The sequence below is a fragment of the Cheilinus undulatus genome, linkage group 4, assembly GCF_018320785.1.
Source record: "Cheilinus undulatus linkage group 4, ASM1832078v1, whole genome shotgun sequence".
NCBI lineage: Eukaryota > Metazoa > Chordata > Actinopteri > Labriformes > Labridae > Cheilinus > Cheilinus undulatus.
In genome coordinates, this window is record NC_054868.1 from 1,691,061 (window position 1) to 1,712,133 (window position 21,073).

Consider the following 21,073-nt stretch of genomic DNA (forward strand, 5'->3'; position numbering starts at 1 on the left):
ATGTCTTATTAATCTAATGATTGATTAATGATTGTTTAATGATTGATTAATGATTGATCAATGATTGTGTGAGCAGTTGTCTCTATGGATCAACGAAAAGATGCTCACGGCTCAGGACATGACATACGACGAGGCCAGGAATCTGCACAGCAAGTGGCTGAAGCACCAGGCGTTCATGGCTGAGCTGCAGTCCAACAAAGAGTGGCTTGACAAGATCCAGAAGGTAGAACACACATGCACGCAGGAACATGCCTGATCCACGTCTGATCCTGAGGTCAGACAACACAATCTTTATGTTTGTTATGAAGGTCAGCGAATCAGATTAGACAATCACAGAACCATACATTTGATTAATAGACGTAACAGACCACACTGTGGTACCCTTCCAATCATCAGGACCAATGTGATGGCATTAGAAGGAAGAGGGGCGGGGCTAGACAACAACCTGAGAAAAGACTAAAAACTTTAAGAAAAGAGCTCCGGTTTTCAAAATGTTGGCTAAACATGGAATTTTGTACGAAAAATATGCTAACATATATACCAAGAATCTTTCCATTATGTTGACCATCCTGTGTGGGCAAAAGTAGCCAACTATGGGCTACTATTTGGCAGTAATGTTCTGAAAAAGACCTAGCTTCATTAACATTTCATACTCTGCCTTTAAAGATGATATTGTCTTTTATAGTTTGTGAAATATTCTGTTCTCTGTCTTTGAATTTGATGTCATCATTTAAAGGTTATAAAACATTCCTTCCTCTGTATTTAAAAATATCATGCTTTAAAATTGATACAACATTCCCTCCCCTACCTCTGAAGACGATGTCTTCCTTCTTAGTTTGTAAAACAATCTGTTCTCTGCCTTAGATGATGTCATCCTTAATCTGATTTAACATTCCATCTTCTGCCTGTGAAGATGATGTCATCCTTTAATCTTATTTAATATTTCATCCTCTGCCTTTGAAGTTGGTGTCATCCTTTCATCTTATTTCATATTCAGTCCCCTGCCTTTGAAGATGACGTCTTCCTTTAATCCTATTTAATATTCAGTCCTCTGCCTTTGAAGATGATGTCATCCTTTCATCTTATTTCATATTCAGTCCCCTGCCTTTGAAGATGACGTCTTCCTTTAATCCTATTTAATATTCAGTCCCCTGCCTTTGAAGATGACATCATCCTTTAATCTTATTTTAATATTCCGTCCTCTGCCTTTGAAGATGACATCATCCTTTAATCTTATTTTAATATTCAGTCCTCTGCCTTTGAAGATGATGTCATCCTTTAATCTTATTTTAATATTCAGTCCTCTGCCTTTGAAGATGATGTCATCCTTTAATCTTATTTAATATTCAGTCCTCTGCCTTTGAAGATGATGTCATCCTTTAATCTTATTTAATATTCCATCCTCTGCCTTTAAACATGATGTCATTTTTTAATTTTTTTTACATTCCAGCTTTGCCGTTTGTATTTTTCCAACATTTTGGTACACTGTTCAATGAAATTTTATAATCAAACTGTTGTTTTCTAAAGACAAACCTTTTTTCCAGAACCCAAAGGAGAAATTATTCTAAATTTAGTGTTTTTAACAAAAAGCAAATGAAAACACATCTATTCTATTTTATTTATGACACAATTTCAGTGCTCATTGCATTTTCTTACATTGTTTGTAAGTTAAAGGGGAAATTTGCCATTGTTATTGAAATAAGGAAATTGAAATCGCATCTTATTTCTGTCTTTTTTAAGGACGGCATGCTTCTGGTGTCAGAGAAGCCAGAGACAGAGGCCGTGGTGAAAGAGAAGCTATCTGCGCTTCACACCATGTGGGCAGAGCTTGAGTCGACCACGCAGACCAAAGCTCAGTGTCTGTTCGATGCCAACAAAGCGGAGCTGTTCACTCAGAGTTGTGCCGACCTGGACAAGTGGCTGGGAGGGCTGGAGGGTCAGATACAATCGGACGACTATGGCAAAGATCTGACGTCTGTCAACATCCTCCTCAAAAAGCAACAGGTAGGTGTTGTAGAGCGCCCCCTGCCGGAGCTGACAACAGCAGCACAGTGAGTTTACTGTAATTGTTGTCGTCTCTTCTGCAGATGCTGGAGAACCAGGTGGAGGTGCGTCAGAGGGAGGTGGTGGAGCTGCAGAGCCAGGTGAAGGCTCTCGGTCAGGAGGTGAAGGATACAGATGAGGTGGACGGGCGGAGGCAGGTGGTGGAGAAGAAGTTCCAGGAGCTGCTGGAGCCGCTGAGACGCCGCAGGAACTTCCTGGTGGCGTCCCGAGAGGTCCACCAGTTCAACCGCGATGTGGAGGATGAGATCGTACGTACCGCTGAGTCCACACGGTTTTCAATATCTGGCTTTTTTCACAGCACAGTGAGGGAGTTTTTTTCCATCTTATTCATGTTCATCATGTTCCCTCATAGAGTCTGTTTCTGTGTTTTTCCTCCAGCTGTGGGCTCAGGAGAGGATGCCTGTGGCCATGTCTACTGATCACGGACACAACCTGCAGACTGTCCAGCTGCTCATCAAGAAGAACCAGGTGATACAGCCATGTTACTTCAGATATGTTAGATGTTAGGATGTCACATCCTGGGACATCACAGTTCTTTATCCAAGGATCTTTCAGTCCAAGTTTGTTTGACGTCTGAAGGCTCTTTAAAGAGAAACTGAAACCAGAGTTGTAGCTTAGGGTGTTAAATGTCAGGATTTAGATCCTATTTGATCAGCACAGGACTGCTAAGTAAACAGTTCCAGAGGTTTACATCTGAGTAAAATGGGTTAGTTTGTCTCAATTTGCCTAAACAGAGGTGGTCAGTGTTCCTTATCAATAATTAACCATGCCGTCGATGTGTGGCTCCTCCCCCTCAGACTCTGCAGAAGGAGATCCAAGGCCATCAGCCTCGTATCGACGACATCCTGGAGCGCAGCGCCACCCTCCTGCAGGACGAGTCAGCGAGCGCCCAGGTGATGCGGCAGCGTCTCGCGGACCTGCAGGAGCTGTGGAATCAGCTGAAGGAGGAGACGGAGAGCCGTCACGGTCGCCTGGAGGAGGCGCACAAAGCGCAGCAGTACTACTTTGACGCCGCCGAGGCTGAGGCCTGGATGAGCGAGCAGGAGCTGTACATGATGTCAGAGGAGAAGGCCAAGGTACGACCTCTGAATGCCTCATTGCAGTCACTACGCAGGGTTTTAAAAAATACCGCCCACATCTCTGCTAAAATATAAAACATCTACATTTTATTTCTTTACTTTAATAACTAAACATCTGCGTGTTTTCAGGATGAGCAGAGCGCCGTCACCATGCAGAAGAAACATCAGATCGTGGAGCAGGCAGTGGAAGACTACGCTGAGACTGTCCACCAACTGTCCAAGACGAGCAGAGGGCTGGTGGCTGACGGACACCCTGAGAGGTACGAAGACTTCACCCACACATATGGGACATTTCTACCAAGGAATCCGGTCTTTGACCATGATCTCGCTCACGTTTCCAAAGCAGATGTCCATCCAGTCTTGCTCATTCCACTGGAAAATGAAGCTAATTTTAGAGATAGAGATTATTTTTCTAATTTCGGTATTAACTGCACTGAAAAATACCCTTGCAAGACCCACAATCTAAGTGGTGAAAAGTGGCAATTAAATAAGCTGAAGGGGGCAAAAATGGTCAAAAACACTGGGAGACAAGTGGCAAAAATGGGTTAAAGTGGCAATAAAAGAAGTTAAAGGGGGCAAAATGGTCAGAAAGCGGCAAAAAAGGGTGAAAAGGGGCTAGTTGGCATGAAAATGTCAAAAACTGGGTGAGAAGTGACAAAAATGTAGAGAAAAAAGTGGCAAAAGGGCAGAAAGGTGGCACAATAATGAGTTACAGGTGGCAAAAATTGGGAGAATGGGCAAAAATTGCAAAGAGTGGCAAAAAATGGCAAAAGGCAGCTTCGATGGGTGAGAAGTGGCAAAAATAGCAAAAAACAGGATAAAAGAGTCAAAACCTGGGAAAAAAGGGCAAAACCTGGATAATAGTGGCAAAAAGTATTGAGAAAAGTGGGCTAAAAGCAGTAAAAATTGATTGAAGGTGGTTAAAAAATTGGACAGTGGATAGACTTGGAAAGAGGGATGAGAGTGGGGGAAAGACATGCAGCAAAGGGCCTCGGGCCAGATTCAAACCCGGGCTGCCAATGTACATGGTGCGTGCCTTAACCACTCTACTACCGGTGCACCCCAGGGGGTTGATGTTTAACAAGTTTTTTAAGACAAAAAGTCCAGGTGAGACATAATAGTTAAAAAAATAGCAGCCGGGGGTTAAAAGGATCCAAGTTGGCACTGATGGGCCGGATCTTGCCCATAGGCCCACATTTAGGGACTACTGTGTTACAGTCTCTGTCGTTTTTGCAAACATGTAGAGATAAAGATGGAGATTCAAATTCCCAGAGAACACCTAGACTCACCTAAAGGAGCCCTACCGTGTCTGTAAATGTACAGAACCTGTTAAGACTACAGCTCCTTCTGGATTAAAGTCAGTAAGAACAAAATAACGGTCCATCATTGGACCACTTTACTCCTCTCTAGTCTCAGCCTAAAGACATAGAGATCTTCTATACTTCCTCATTTAAGGATAAAAAAATGCTGTAAATGATGGTTTATGGTAAATTCAGGTTATGGTTTTGGACTGCTCTAATCTTTACTGGACTCAGGATGAAGAGTAGGTATTCAAAACTCTAAACCAGATTCTACATGTTATATTCCTGTTTTCTCAGCGAGCGCATCAGCATGCGGCAGTCTCAGGTCGATAAGCTGTACGCCGGTCTAAAGGATCTTTCAGAAGAGAGGCGGGGCAAACTGGATGAGAGACTCCGCCTCTTCCAGCTGAACCGTGAGGTGGATGACCTGGAGCAGTGGATCGCTGAGAGAGAGGTGGTGGCTGGGTCACATGAGCTGGGACAGGACTACGAACACGTCACGGTACGTTCAGACTCGTCATCAGCGCTACGGCGTGTCTTCGTCTGTTGTTGTTATCAGCCGTTAACCCGATCTACTGCCTGTCGCTCAGATGTTGCAGGAGCGTTTCCGCGAATTTGCCAGGGACACCGGGAACATCGGTCAGGAGCGTGTGGACGCCGTCAACCGTCTTGCTGACGAGCTGATCAACACAGGTCACGGGGATGCGGCGACGGTGGCGGAGTGGAAGGACGGGCTGAACGAGGCGTGGGCCGACCTGCTGGAGCTTATAGACACCCGGACGCAGATCCTCGCCGCCTCCTTCGAGCTCCACAAGTTCTACCACGACGCCAAGGAGATCCTGGGACGCATCCTGGACAAACAGAAGAAGCTGCCGGAGGAAGTGGGGCGGGACCAGAACACGGTAGAGACGCTGCAGAGGATGCACACAACCTTCGAACACGACATCCAGGCCCTGGGAACGCAGGTTTGACATTCCACACACAGGTTGATTTGGTTTTCTTCGGAGGTGTTTCAGAGTTCTGGGTTTGGATGGGGGTTTATAGGGAGGCTCTGATTAATGTGTATGGGTTGTGCAGAATTTATGGAAACCAGCTGGGCTTATATGAACATGCTTGGTTAAAGAGGACATGCTCTATGGGTTTGTCTGAGCTTCTTTGACTCCTTCTGTGTGTGACCTTTGACCTATGTGCTGCAGGTGAGGCAGCTGCAGGAGGACGCTGTGCGCCTTCAGTCAGCCTATGCTGGAGACAAAGCGGACGACATCCAGCGGAGGGAGAGCGAGGTTCTGGAGGCCTGGAGGGTCCTGCTGGAGGCCTGTGATGGACGCAGACTCCGCCTCCTGGACACCGGGGACAAGTTCCGGTTCTTCAGCATGGTGAGGGACCTGATGCTGTGGATGGAGGACGTGATCCGGCTTATTGAGGCCCAGGAGAATCCCAGGTACAGAGAGCTGCGGGATGGACCTGTATTATCAAACAAACAGCTGTTTTATATTTCAGTTTAGGAAATATATCTAGGTATGTATGTGTAGAGACAGGTAAGGACAGTAGGGACAGGTGTGGACATGTAGGGACAGGTGTGGACATGTAGGGACAGGTGTGGACATGTAGGGACAGTAAGGATAGGTATGGACATGTAGGGACAGGTATGGACATGTAGGGACAGGTGTGACCATGTAGGGACAGGTGTGGACATGTAGGGACAGGTGTGGACATGTAGGGACAGTAAGGATAGGTATGGACATGTAGGGACAGGTGTGGACATGTGTGGACAGGTGTGGACATGTGTGGACATGTATGGACATGTGTGGACAGGTGTGGACATGTGTGGACAGGTGTGGACAGGTGTGGACATGTATGGACAGGTGTGGACATGTGTGGACATGTGTGGACAGGTGTGGACAGGTGTGGACATGTATGGACAGGTGTGGACATGTGTGGACAGGTGTGGACATGTGTGGACAGGTGTGGACAGGTGTGGACATGTAGGGACAGTAAGGATAGGTATGGACATGTAGGGACAGTTGTGGACATGTAGGGACAGGTCTGGACAGGTGTGGACATGTAGGGACAGTAAGGATAGGTATGGACATGTAGGGACAGGTGTGGACATGTAGGGACAGGTATGGACGTGTAGGGACAGGTGTGACCATGTATGGACAGGTAGGGCTGTGCTGTCTAATTAGCTGTAATGACTGTGTTTCGTGATGCCTTCAGGGACGTGTCGTCGGTGGAGCTGCTGATGAACAACCATCAGGGCATTAAGGCGGAGATCGACGCCCGTAACGACAGCTTCACTGCGTGCATCGAGCTGGGGAAGGCCCTGCTGGCCAGAAAACACTACGCCTCAGAGGAGGTGAGGAGGACACTGTAGAACATGATGATTCAGCATAAACTCTTTAGACACCGGCTCCATCATCACATTTTTGAATCTTTTTTGTGTGTGCAGATCAAGGAGAAGCTGCTGCAGCTGACCGATAAGAGGAAAGAGATGATTGACAAGTGGGAGGACCGATGGGAATGGCTACGACTCAGTAAGACCCTCATACAGACACTCACAGACACAGAGGTCAGTCCCAGCAGAGATCAGAGCTCTCTCCTGATTGGCTGCTGCAGCGATGACTCAGCAGTGATGAAGACTCCTCGGGCTCTCGCTGCTCTTTAACGAAGAGACCGAGCTTTATCTGACCGCCGGCTCCGACCAATCGGGAAACACTCGGTGCGCTTCAGGCGACTCATGAGGAGGTGTCATCCTGTCCTCATGTGTCTCTCTGTACGGAGTCACAGAAGGGTCAAAAAACAATAATGCAGCTCCGTCTGCATAAATCTGATAGAAGTAATAAAACAATCATGTGCATGTATTTATTTATTCACTCATTTTTTTCATTTATTCAATAATTTATTATTTTTGTATTAATTCAGACATTTTTATTTTTATTTAGATATTCTGGTTGCATTGATGGACACCAAAGATGCACAGAAATGTTTAATATTTTGGAGACTTGAGTCAAAAACGTATAAAATTTAAAAAAAAAATGTCAGAAATGTTCAGAATTTTTGCTGTTACTTACAAAAATGCAACAGTTAATATTCTAAAAAGAAGTTTTAAAAAATTCCCTCTGATTTTGAAAGATTGTGATTTAAAAAACTACAATTAAAAAACCCTTTTGGGATAAAACATTTCTAATATTTTGTCAAATTTGGTCTCTTTCTTCCAATGGAAAAATTTACATATTAAGTTTTAAATATTAAAATATTTTGCAAAAGCTTGAAAAAAAAAAACTTCTATTTTTTTATCATTGCATGTTGACCAATATTTTTATAAAGGCTCATTTTGTGTTTTTGTTTAGCACAGTTTATTAGAATGATCATGTAGAATTTATTCTGTTATTTCATTTATTTTTGTTGCTTTTATGGAGACAGATATCTGAGGATGAACTCAAAACTGAAACTCCAGTTTTAAATGTTAAAACTTTCTTTCTAATTTTAAAAACATTTATTAGAAAGATTTTGAGTTTTTGTTCTGAGTTTTAAAAACAGGAAAGATTTAAAACTCTGATAAGAAAAGTTTAAAAGACTCTTCAAAAATGTAAAATACTTCAACTTTAGAAAAACTTGATAGAAAAATAAAATTGTACTAGAAATATTAAATATTTGATCAAAGTTTAAGTCTTTTGTAAATGAACTTTTGTGGCACCGTATCGTATTTTAATTAAACGTCAAAGATAAAATGATAAAATATCAAGTTTGAAAAAAAAAAAAGTCAAAGTTATTGTGACTTCTGTCAAAGAATTTCAGAAACTTCGATGATAACTTTCTAAATTTGGTAGTATATTTAAAAAATTTGTTATCTCTCAATATTTTGTCAAAATCTCTAAAACCTTTAGAAAACAACAAGAACTTCTGTGATTTAAAAAAAATAATGATGTGAAAAGTTTTTAGAACTTTTAGAAAAAATACAGAAACTTTTGGCAATGGGGTGAAAAACCTGAATATGTGTTTATCAGTTAAAGAAGAAAATATTTATTTTAGATATTTTTATTAATGTTAAGGCAGATTTTCTGTGAAAGGCCCTGTGTACATCCACCAGCTCAGTCATTTCTTTATAATTCTGATGAATTTAATAAACTAATCCCCTTAAATTGATAAAATACTGTGCATTAGATTAATATTTTAATATTTTTAGAATATGAGAATAAACGTTTCTAAAAGAAATAAAATCCTGCAGCTCTCTTATGGTTCATTTAGTTAAATTATTTCTGCTTTGCTGCTCCTTCTTGTGATGTTAATCTCTGTCAGACAAACATTTCCTGCAGACTTTCACATTAAAAGCCTTCAGGACAAGTGGAGAAGAGTAAACTTTGAGAGGCTGAAGGCTTTTATTTTGAAATGTCTGCTGTGTGTATTTTAACTGACGAAAAGGGAAAAAAATAAAAATGTAAATGTTTAAAGAAAGTTCAGTTCTGACTCCGCCCCTCTTCTCAGTCCTTGAGGTGCACCAGTTCTCTCGGGATGCCGGCGTGGCGGAGGCGTGGCTTCTGGGTCAGGAGCCGTACCTGTCGAGCAGAGAGATGGGTCAGAGCGTGGACGAGGTGGAGAAGCTCATCAAACGCCACGAGGCCTTCGAGAAGTCCGCCGCCACCTGGGAGGAGCGCTTCTCCGCTCTGGAGAGGCTGACTACGGTGAGTCAGGAGGGACAAAACACCCCCAGAATCATGCTTTTATTAGATTAATGATCAAAGAGGAATGGTGATACTGAAATGATGATGATGATTCTCTCAGCTGGAGCTGCTGGAGGTGAGGAGGCAGCAGGAGGAGGAGGAGCGGCTGAGGAAGCCTCCGTCTCCAGAGCCGCCCGTCGTTCAGCAGGAGGAGCCTCAGCAGCAGAGGTCAGTGCTGTGGCTGTTTGATGATGATGATGAGGATGATGGTGGTTATAGTGAGGGTGAGGCATTCGTAAGTTGACCACAGGAAGTGCCACCATGTTTTTTAATATGCCACTACCCTACTCATTTGAAGAAACCCAGCTTAGAGCCGACTCTACCCAGGATATTTAAACGTCCTCTCTAATCTGAAGTCTTGAGGAAACAGAAGCTCATCAGTTGGCACTTAGCTGGAGAGACACGATGTATTTGAGAAGTTTCAGCGTGGTTTAGAAAAAGCTCTTCGCTGAGACTGCTCGTCTGAGGGTGTTAAAGACATTTTAACGTTGTGTGATGGAGGGGACGGCTCTGCTTCATATTCGCTCTGCCTTTGACACTGTTGGCCCCCGTAAAAAGTTCTGGAGGCTTCATGACTGGGTCAGCTAATGGAACATTTTCAGTGAGTTTTGGTGACTGTGAGTCCTCTCCTCTGTCATGTGGGGTACCTCAGGGCTCTGTCCTGGGCCCTTGCTTTTGTCCCTTCATTTGCTGCCCAGAGAGCTTTGGCGTAAAACATCTTCTATATCAGTGGTTCTCAACCTGGGAGTCAGGACCCCATTGGGGGGTCACGAAACACTAAGAGGGGGTCGCCAGATGCCTCAAAAACTGGAAAGTACTTCTGAAATGATTTTTCTTACCCAATTTTGGTACCATTATTTGCCACTTTTTATCAATCTTGCACGATTTGGACCCATTTTTGCCACTTTACTCCATTTTTGCCAAATTTTAACCCATTTTCATCCCCTTTTACGAACAATTTTTGCCAATTTTAAAACATTTTTGCAACTCTAAACCTTTTTTTCATCAATTTTAAACACTTTGCACCAATTTTGACTGCATATTTTTCCTCTTCTAAACCAAATCTTGCCACTTTCTGTATGTTATTGCCTCCGTTGACCCATTATTGCCACTATCAACCCCATTTTATTGCATTTTACACCCATTTTTGCCAATTTCATCCACATTTCACTGTTTAATATGCCCATTTTGACAACTTCAACCCATTTCTGCCAATTTTTGCCTGTTTTTCTGTGCAGTTTAACCCATTTTTGACAGTTTAAAGCACATTTTTCCACTTTAAAATCCCATTTTCACCTATTTTTGCCACTTTAAACCTATTTCTGCCGTTTTCAAATCCCCTTTACCACGTTCTGCCTGTTTTTACCACTTCTAACCCATTTCTGCTACTCCTGAAATCCTATTTTTTAAATATTTTAATTCTGTCCTGAAAGTGCATGGCTGTGTTCAACCACCTTTAACCACCAGGTGGGGTCCCTGATCTCTGGAACCTTTATTTTGGGGGTCGCAGGCTGAAAAGTTTGAGATCCACTGTTCTATATGCAGATGATCTACCATTCTGTTTCACATATGAAGCTTTAAAGCTGTTCAACCTCCAGCTGAGTAAATGTGATAAAGCTCTGAATGGCTGAAGGTTTTAGTTCATAACATCTGTGTCATTTTAGATCATTTTTTTTCACATCAAACAGCCGATAAAATGATGTTTTTAAATAAAGAACTGAACGTCCCTAACAGTCTTTTCCTCTCTGCAGTGGTGTGATCACTCAGAATGGACTCCCCTCAGACCAGGACTCTCCTAAGGTCGGTTTGTTTTTATTTTTAAACCCTTTGGATTAAAAACAGTCATGATATAAGAATTATTATCTGTGATATGATTTTAGTTTTATCCTTGACAATTGATTTCAATCTGATTTACCCAACTAGTCCAAAGTTAAGAAAATGCTTAAAACAGTTAATTTTAAATACTTGAGTTTATAACAGGATCACCATCGTGTCTCTTTGCCTGATTCTTTAAAAAAAAGATCATTATTGACAGAGGTCCTGGACAGCCAATAGCCAATATCAGTAAATGTATTTTTATTGATCACAAACTGTGTTTAAACCCTCCTCAGACTAAAATGACCAAAAATCACTGAGGTTAGAGGACTACGTAAAGGATTAGGTAAACCAGTTCACTTCCTGTGTTCACTCTTGAATGTCTCTGTGTTTTTGACCCACCCAGGACGGCGTGGACGGTGGCGAGCTGGTGAATGGCGTTACCGATCGAAGCTCGAAGGAGCCGAGCCCCGGCGCGTCCCCGACCACCGGCAGGAAGAGCAAAACCAGCCAGTCGTCCACGCTGCCCTCCAAGAACCAGGAGACCTCGTCCCAGCTGGAAGGCCTGCTGCACCGAAAACACGAGTGGGAGGGGCATAACAAGAAGGCGTCCAACAGGTAACAAAGATCCTCTGCTGCAGGAGAGGTCTCACTCTGTCCAGGGATTATTGTGAGACTGCTGGGTCATGAAAACATCAAAACATTTTATAAGAAAATTTTAAAACTTTGTCATACATCAAAAACATTGTAAGAACTAAGAGATAAACACCAACATTTCTATGTAAAAAAAGTTTGAGAAAATGAGTGTTTGTTTTATGTGTCCAAAATTTCATAGAATTGTCCAAATTTTCAGAAGTAAAATAAAAATATTTAAGAATTCAGAAACATGATTAAGGACAATAAATTGGAAGAATTTATGCAAAAAACTATCAGAAAATAGAAATGATCAAAACAAGATATTTTTAATTTTTTATTTCTAAATGAATACATTTTGTATTGAAAATATTAAAACCTCTTGGTCAAAAATATTGTAAAGTTTTGATGGAACATTTTTTGACCACGCTGCTCTCTCATTGGCAGGTCGTGGCACAACGTGTACTGCGTCATCAACAACCAGGAGATGGGTTTCTACAAAGACAGCAAGGCAGCGGCCCAGGGCGTCCCGTACCACAACGAAGTCCCCGTCAGCCTGAAGGAGGCGACCTGCGACGTGGCGTCAGAGTACAAGAAGAAGAAACACGTCTTCAAGCTCAGGTGAGGCTCAGGTTAAACATTTACTCGGTCTCACCTGGTGGCCACGCCCAGGTGGCCTTGTTAAATCATGCGTGGTGGGCGGAGCTGAGCAGAGCGTCTCTTCTCATCAGAGCCCCCTAGTGGCAGTTTATACACAACATTCTTAAAGGGCTGTAAAAAAACCACAGGTGTTTAACCCTCAGGCATCACTAGGGACATTTTTGTCCATTTGGGTAAGTTGTTCCTCTTTCTCTGCTCACCATTTTGGCTGTGTTTGTGCATATGGTCCTATTTTGCAACAAAATTTCTTTCTAGGCAAGTTTTTTAATTCAAATTTTATCGCTCTGAGAGCCGGCTCTCTGAAAAGAGCCGAACTTCCCATCACTAATGAGAGCGTTTTGGAGTTGTTGGATTGTGTATTTGATGAGTTTGATGCGGGAAAGCAAAAATTCCGTCTGCTAACATAGCGTTAGCTGTGCAGCTGGTATACCGGTCCCCCCAGATCTGGAAACAGCTTGCACCGACAACTAAAGGAAACGGACCTATTACTAAGACTATAGGAATTATGGCAATGGGCGATTTAGCCAAAATGTTGAAGTATCCTTTTAAAGACTCAAAGGGATAGCAAATTTTAAATCAGATGCTACACAAAAACTTATAATGCATCAAAGTCAATATTTTGGCTAATCATTGACATATCCGAGCTGGATTTAGAAATGTTCCCCAGCCATCCAACATTGAAAACAACATTGACTTAAAGTAATCAAACTTGCATCTAAAGGGTTAAAATCCTTGAAATGATTGAATGTTTGGTAGGTGTGAGCACAGCTGAAGTTGTTTTAGAAATTTACGCAAAGAAAAAGCAGAAAAAAATATTAATCTGTTACATTTTTATAGCAGTTTTTTGGAAGTGGACATTTTTGTTAATGGTTTAAAGGGTAGTGAATCAAAGTGATGCCTGAGGGTTAATTTAGGAAAAAACTGAGATTAACAGATATTTAATACACAGAAAGTGTTTTTCAGTGTGGCCTGATCGTCGTCTCTCTCGTTTCAGACTCACTGATGGAAATGAGTATCTGTTCCAAGCCAAAGATGAAGTAAGTCCAACTGTTGTCGTGTCCATTGTTGGTTTTAGTGAAAATGTAGAGAAGGGGGGAAAAACATGATACACATCTATATACTGTTTATATGTATATTTTATTTATATGTATATTAATCAGGATTAACCACAGCATCATGCTGTAATTAATCTATTCCTGTCCTGCCGCTCCACCATATGAGGTCTGTGAGCTGCACTTTGTCTGGTCCCTCACCTAGGACCTGCCTTGGGAGACCCTACCAGGGGCACGAAGCCCCCGACAACATAGCTCCTAGGGTCATTGAGACACGCAAACCCCTCCACCACATTAAGGTGGCAGCTCAGGGAGGGGTCATTTCATACCCCTATCAAAATTCATCTCTTTCTCTGAGTCAAGCCAAGTCTCTGAAATGGCAATAACATTAAAAGGTTTCTTGAAGTGCTATAGAAGTTTGCATATAAGCTTCTACTATTTATGTGTATAATGGATAAACAGTGATTTGATGTGAATTTAGTGTTAAACTGCTCATCAGTTAAGGAACTGCAGTTACTATTTATTTTGTTAAAAAAAATTGCTTTCCGGATCTAAATCCAGCTCTATTTCAGGCATAAGGAAAGTTTAACATCACTCTTGAGATTTGCAGTGTTGGTTGTGTCTGTTCATTACCTAGTAAGGCACCTTTTCACCCCAGGGACGTACACATCCGCAAAGGAAGACTATGGGAGGAAGTTGTGGTCAAACGTAGTCATGTAATTAAATTGCTTTATTATTTTTTTAACTCGTTAATCTTTCCGGATTAGTCACGAGCGTTGACGCTTTTATATTAACAGGCCTAATATATATACAGTCATGGATGAAAGTATTGGCAGCCCTGGATTTTTTCCAGGACATACACCATTTCTCCCAGAAATTGTTGCAGTCACAAATATTTTGGTATACACATGTTTATTCATTTATGTGCATTGGAAAAACACAAAAAACAGAAGAAAAAGCCAAAATTGACATAATTTTACACAAAATTTAAAAAATGGGCTGGACAAAAATTGTTGGCACCCTCAACTTAATATTTGGTTGCACATCCTTGGAAAAAAAAACTGAAACCAATCACTTCCTATGACCATCAACAAGCCTCTTACAGCTCTCAGCTGGAATTTTGGACCACTCTTCTTTTGCAAACTGCTCCAGGTCTCTCAGATTTGAAGGGTGCTTCTTCAATAGCAGTTTTGAGATCTCTCCATAGGTGTTCAATGAGATCTAGATCCGGTGTAAGTACCAGATCTGTCTGGGGGCTGCGCCTGCTGATGACGTCACACATTGTGATTGGCTGTGATGACATAGCACATTTTTATTGGCTGGAAACTCACGCTGACTGATAGCGAACCAGTTAGCATTCTACGATGCTAGCGTTGAAAGCTAATTTCAGTGTCGTAACGTTATTTATACCTAGACATTCTCTTTGCCTCCGACTACCTGCTTCAAACCCTCTGAATGTTTGGCAATGATGCTGAGGGCGTGAAAAACGTAATTTTGAATGTTTGATTTTGCAATTTAACAAAAAGATGATCTTTGTTGACTATGGCAACTCCATGTGGACAATCCACAATGCAGCCGAGTTGATTGATGGATTGATATTGTAATCAATCATTTTAAGATAGATATTCTTGTTTTAACTTAAAGTGAGCAATTTTCTTTTGTAAAGTATTTATTACTTTTAACTGTAAATTGAATGCTAACGGGCTTGCTATCAGACAGTGTGAGTTTCCAGCCAATAAAAATGTGCTACGTCATCACCGCCAGTCACAATGTGTGACGTCATCAGCAGGCGCACCTACACCGGACTCATTGCTGGCCACTTCAGGGCCGTTTCTCAATTCACAGTTCACAAGTTCGAACTTGCCTTCTCTGGAAGTTTGGACTTGGCAAGTTCGTTCAAGAGTTCGGACTTCTGGGGTACAGGAGTCCGCCGAACGATCCTACTACTATTGGAACAGCAGCGGACTAGCTAGCGTCCCCTTCTACGTACCTACACGTCACATCCAGTTGTCCCGTTGCTAGTGTTTCCAAAAACACTGACATCGTCCATTTAGAATTTATCAAGGATGAATTTTATCCAACTCATCCAACGTTTCTAGTTTTCAAACACAATTCTATCACAAACAAGCAATTTATTTATATTTTTACGCGGCAGCAACAGTTACTTACAATTGTGTGATTTCTCCTCCACCATTGTTTGAGTTTCCCGCTGAACGGTGCGAATTGCATTGTGGGATTGTAACTGTGAAAAGTCCGCTCAAGTTACGTCCAGCAGCAGACTCGGTAAAAGGGGCGGGGCAAGTCCACATCCGGGTACTTCGACAGAACTTGTTTTGATGCGGACTTTGAATAGGAACAGAACTTTGGCTTTGATTGATGACGTATCACAAGTCCGTAAGTCCAGGAGTACGCTGAAGTACGCATATTGAGAAACAGCTCAGAACTCTCCAGCGCTTTGTGATGACATCGCTCTATGGCATTGGGGGAATCCCCCTCGCTGTGATGACATCGCTCTATGGCATTGGGGGAATCCCCCTCGCTGTGATGACATCGCTCTATGGCATTGGGGGAATCCCCCTCGCTGTGATGACATCGCTCTATGGCATTGGGGGAATCCCCCTCGCTGTGATGACATCGCTCTATGGCATTGGGGGAATCCCCCTCGCTGTGATGACATCGCTCTATGGCATTGGGGGAATCCCCCTCATTGTGATGTCATGACTTTGATCTGGACCGTAAGTCCATCCAGAGCGGATAAAGTCTGTACCTACAGGCCGGGCAGATTCTCTGTGGGAATAAAGTTAGGTCAGTTCAAGACTTTATTACAGGATTGAGGTCCAAAGAATAACTGATTGTTCACTGATTCTTTCAAAATGAGTCAAAACAAAGAACTTATCACGCCTACAAGGCAAGAAATGCAAAGGGTTGTAGGATGGCATTTAAAAAGGCAGGAAGAGCTTGTAGGTGAAATAGCAGACAAGGAAATTCATGTTCGGGAGATTTCCAAAGTAAATGAGGAGCTCCGAGCAGACCTTAAGAAATCAAAAGAGCAGAATGAGGCCCTCAGAGCTGAGCTCAAAGCGAGCCGAGCTGAAACTGAGAGGGAATGTAAGCAAGTTCAGATCCTCAGCAAACAAGCGGAGAGGGGCCTTCAAAGAGTTAACAAAAACTGGCAGAGTAAATTTGAGCAAACCGAGGAAAATCACAAGGCTGAGGTCGATAACCTGAACAAGAAGCATGAAAAAGCCCTGGAGCGGCTGGCACAGTCGAAACAATCCCAGAAAACCCTGGAGGAAGAACGGGAAAAAGAGCGACATGCCTGGGAACAGAAGGTGGAGAAATTAGAGGAAGAAGTCAAGAAGGAGAGAGGGAAACAACAAATTATTGACAAGCTGAAGAAAGAAAAACTACAGCTGGAGAAAACTCAGACCAATCTAAAGACTGAATTAGAAAGCAAGACCCAAACATTCAAAGACAAAGAACAGCAGATCAGGGGTAAGTTTATTAGGGAGAACGCTCTCCTACAGTCAAAGATCGAACAATTACAGGAGGATCTGGCTAAATTAAGACAACCAACTGATTTCAAAAGAGAGATCAATGCTTTAAAGAGCAAAATTGAGATATTAGAGAGGGATAAAGGATTTGTCAGTCATGAGCTCAGATCTACTCAGAATCAGAATAAAGAACTGGAGAAAGATCTGAAAAAAGCCAGATCCAACAAAATTTATTTGAAGTACAAAGATAATATCCTCTCTTCAGACTATGAGCAGCTGAAAGAAAAGTATGACGCCCAAACAAAACAACTGAAAAAAGTCAACGAAAAACTAAAGGCGTGCTCAGAGGACTTGTTTCTCACGAAGCAAACAAACACCAATCTTAATATGCACAAAAAAAACATGAAAAAGAACCAAGAAAAGGACAAGGAAGAAATCCGCAGGCTGACCACAAAACTGAACAATGTCAAAAAAGACATAGTGGCAGTCAGTACCCAGAAGACCAATCCTACAGAGTTAAAGAGAGCAGTCACTAAACTCTACAGGATTTACGTAGAGGAGGACAAATCAGCGACGGCAAGCCTGCATACGATCGTCAACAAGGACAAGGAAATAATCCACCAGCTGACCATGCAACTGGACAATATCAAAGCAGACATAACGGCAGTCAAGTCCAAGATGACCAATTCCCTACAGTTCAACAGAGCATTCCTCAAACTCTACAGGATTTACGTAGAGGAGGACAAATCCCCAAAGCCAAGCTTAGATTCGACCGCCACAGACGACCCTGAAAAGCTCCCTCTCCAGAAAATACTGCAATCAGCTGAAAACGGCATCAAGCGCAAAGATGCAACCATCCAAAGACAGGAACGAGGCCGACTCCAACAGAAAAGAGAAGCTCAATCAACCCACAGTTTCCTGATCTCTGAGGTCAATGAGCAGCGTTCAGAGATTAGCCAGCTGAGGGAAGATAAGAGGAAGCTGGAACAGGAGCTAGCTGAAGAAAGACGGCAGAGAACAGCGTCTCAAAAGCGCCTGGTGGAAGTCTCCCGGGGTTCAGGAGGAGCAACATGGTAGCACCGCAGTCGGAGTCGTAGCTGCAAAAACAGCTGCCAGACGGCCAGAACGTGTGGACCAGCGTAAACAATAAAAAGCAGAAATAAAAGATTGTTGTTTGAAAATTAGCTGTGAACTAAGAAAAGGAATACTGTCAGAATTACAGACCAGTATCAATTTTAAACGTTGATTATAAAATGTATACCTCAACTAGATCAAAACTGTTTCAGCTAAAACTGCATGGGGATGCTAACAGCTGGATTGTAAAAGAACTGCTGAAAATAGCCAAAAAGCAGAAAAATAGCTGAAAATAGCATAAAATGGCATAAAAGTAGCTGAAAATGGCATTCAATAGCTAAAAAAGGGTAAAACTAGCTGAAGGTAGCCTAAAAAGCTGAAAATAGCATAAAATGGCATAAAAGTAGCTGAAAATAGCATTCAGTAGCTTAAAAAGGATACAAATAGCTGAAAATAGCCTAATAGCTTAAAATAGCATAAAATGGCATAAAAATAGCTAAAAATGACATTCAATAGCTTAAAAAGGATACAAATAGCTGAAAGTAGCCTAAAAAAAGCTTAAAATAGCCTAAAATAGCTGAAAATAGCTTAAAAAGCTGGAAGTAGCCTCAAAATAATATAAAATGGCCTAATAGTAGCATTAAATGGCATTCAATGGCTGAAAAAAGCATAGAAATAGCTCAAATCGCATGAAAATAGCTGTAAATAGTAGAAAGACGGAGTAGCCTCATGAGTCTACAGGCTGAAGGTGTGTGAGACTGTGCCTAAGATGGAGGAGATATTGTTCACAGCAGTGTTACTCAACCAAAAAGTCAAACTGTTGAAAAACACCTTTGCAAGAGTGGAGAAGCAAAAACAGCTTGAAGTACAATGACAATAAGTTAAAGGTGGCAAAAATGGTCAAAAAGCAACAAAAATGGTTGAAAGGGAGTGAGAATGGGGAGGAAAAGTGGAAAAGGGGTCAGAAAGTAGCAAAAAAATGGGTGAGAAGTAGAGGAGCCCTAGGCCCGAGGGGCCTGACAGCCCGACAGCCCAAGGGCTGGGCTTCGGGCCAATGATCACATCATTACCTCGGACATGGGCCGGGCTCGGGCTCTTTTGTGTTAAACCTGCCAATTAGAGCAATGTACCCTGTTTGTGTTTAACCAATTTAAATGGCAACACTTGAACGCAGCAGCTGCTCTGCCCCCTCCCTTCCCGCTCTACGTGTCCCAGCCAGCGGTAGCAGCAGCGAGTGCGCTTTCAGCGCAGCTGTAAGAGTTATGGAAAGGAGGACTGGACTTGCCCCTTAAACTGTGATATCTGATGCTTTTCTTTTTCTGCACGATGCCAAGTAAACAGACTGTTCTTCTTGTGGTGTTTAAAGAACAGAGTTTGCCATGTTAAGCAGCTCACTGTTGTTGAATTTGACGTTGCCCTGTTCAGAATTGATTAATAGTTCTACTATAGAATAGAATAAAAGTGTTTATTTGTTAATAGGCATACAATTGCTGCGATATGCAGGTCAGCTGTGCTGTGCGCTGCTGCATCGCGCGCGCGCAAAAGAACCAAAACAAAGTCGGGCTTGATATGGGTTCGGGCCTGATAATTCTGAAAACCTGTCGGGCCGGGCCGGGCTGGGGCTCCAGCCCCTCGGGCCAGGGCCGGACTCGGGCCCAGATAATAGGCCCCTGCAGGACACTAGTGAGAAGTGACAAAAAATGAGTTAAAGGGGACATTTAATGGTCCAAATGTGGAAAAAAAAAATTTTTGCCACGTGACTAAAATGCCCAAAAAGGAGTCAAGAAATAGCAATTTCACAAAACACAAAAATATTTTCCAAAATATAAATATTCACAAAAGACAAATATATTTCAAAAAACACAAAAATATTTCACAAAGCTTGAATATATTTTACAGAACACTTGAATATTCACAAAACATACAAATATTTCACAAAACACAAATATATTTCAAAAACACAAAAATATTTAACAAAACAAAAAAAAATTCACGAAACAAACATATTTCACAAAACAAAAATATTTCACAAAACATAAATATTTAAAAAAACACAAAAAATTTCATGAAACAAAAATATTTCACAAAACTCAAAGATATTTCACAAAGAAAAATTTTTATCTAAAAAATCACAAAAATATTTCACAAAACAACAATATTACACAAAACAAAATTATTAAAAAAATTAAAAAACAAAAAAAAATTCATGAAACAGAAATATTTCAAAAAACACAAAGACATTTCACAAAACAAAAATACTTCAAAAAAATTAAAAAATATTTCACAAGACAAAAATATTTCACAAAACATATGAATATTCACAAAACACAAAGATATTTCACATAACAAAAAATATTATACAAAACAAAAATATTTCACAAAACACATGAATATTCACCAAAACACAAAAGATATTTCACATAACAAAATATTTCACAAAACGAAAATATTTCAAAAAACACAAATATTTCACAAAATAAAAATATTTCAAAAAACACAAAACATTTCAAGAAACAAAAATATTTCAGAAAAACCAAAAATATTTCACTGAACAAAAATATTTTAAGAAAATAAACATATTTCACAAAACAAAATATATTTCATAACACAAAAATATTTCACAAGAAAAAACTATTTCACAAAACACATGAATATCTACAAAAGAATATATATTTCAAAAAACAAAAATATTTCACAAAATGAAAATATTTCACAAGACAAAAATATTTCACAATACAAAAATATAAAAAAAACAAAAATATTTCAACAAACAAATCAAAAAAATCATGAAACAAAACACAAATATATTTTACAAAACACATGAATATTTACAAAACACATAAATATTCATTTAGAATTTAAAAACCAAAAATATTTCACAGAACAAAAATATTTTAAAAATGAACACATTTCACAAAACACAAATATATTTCATAACACAAAAATATTTCACGAGACAAAACTATTTCACAAAACACATGAATATTTACAAAAGAAAATATATTTCAAAAAACAAAAACATTTCACTAAACAAAAATATTTCACAATACAAAAATATATATAAAAAACAAAAATATTTCAAAAAAAACAAAACAAAAAAACTATGAAACAAAAATATTTCAAAAAACACAAAGATATTTCAAAAAAATCAAAAATATTTCACAAGACATAAATATTTCA

The 21,073-nt window shown here is 40.8% G+C and overlaps 2 protein-coding genes across 3 annotated transcripts in view; both read left to right on the plus strand.

Annotated features, from left to right (window-relative positions):
• LOC121508413 (spectrin beta chain, non-erythrocytic 1-like) overlaps positions 1 to 21,073 on the plus strand; it is a 72,305-nt gene that overhangs the window by 47,389 nt on the left and 3,843 nt on the right. For both annotated transcript variants that reach the window (XM_041785255.1, XM_041785256.1), the window contains 17 exons: positions 77 to 223; positions 1,741 to 2,004; positions 2,088 to 2,312; positions 2,443 to 2,532; positions 2,862 to 3,140; positions 3,273 to 3,403; positions 4,742 to 4,946; positions 5,035 to 5,409; positions 5,641 to 5,885; positions 6,662 to 6,800; positions 6,894 to 6,978; positions 8,930 to 9,126; positions 9,227 to 9,333; positions 10,917 to 10,965; positions 11,387 to 11,598; positions 12,061 to 12,234; positions 13,268 to 13,310. In XM_041785255.1, coding sequence (XP_041641189.1) covers positions 77 to 223; positions 1,741 to 2,004; positions 2,088 to 2,312; positions 2,443 to 2,532; positions 2,862 to 3,140; positions 3,273 to 3,403; positions 4,742 to 4,946; positions 5,035 to 5,409; positions 5,641 to 5,885; positions 6,662 to 6,800; positions 6,894 to 6,978; positions 8,930 to 9,126; positions 9,227 to 9,333; positions 10,917 to 10,965; positions 11,387 to 11,598; positions 12,061 to 12,234; positions 13,268 to 13,310 — 2,967 coding nt within the window. The remainder of the gene's footprint in view (positions 1 to 76; positions 224 to 1,740; positions 2,005 to 2,087; positions 2,313 to 2,442; positions 2,533 to 2,861; positions 3,141 to 3,272; positions 3,404 to 4,741; positions 4,947 to 5,034; positions 5,410 to 5,640; positions 5,886 to 6,661; positions 6,801 to 6,893; positions 6,979 to 8,929; positions 9,127 to 9,226; positions 9,334 to 10,916; positions 10,966 to 11,386; positions 11,599 to 12,060; positions 12,235 to 13,267; positions 13,311 to 21,073) is intronic.
• Positions 16,109 to 18,244, plus strand: LOC121508414 (protein CROWDED NUCLEI 2-like). Its single transcript, XM_041785257.1, has one exon. It carries the CDS (start codon positions 16,199 to 16,201, stop codon positions 17,894 to 17,896), a length of 1,698 nt encoding a protein of 565 aa, XP_041641191.1. The 5' UTR covers positions 16,109 to 16,198; the 3' UTR covers positions 17,897 to 18,244.

What these genes read in the sequence shown, in the direction of transcription:
- LOC121508414 (XM_041785257.1), top strand. Translation starts at nt 16,199, where the DNA reads ATGAGTCAAAACAAAGAACTTATCACGCCTACAAGGCAAGAAATGCAA.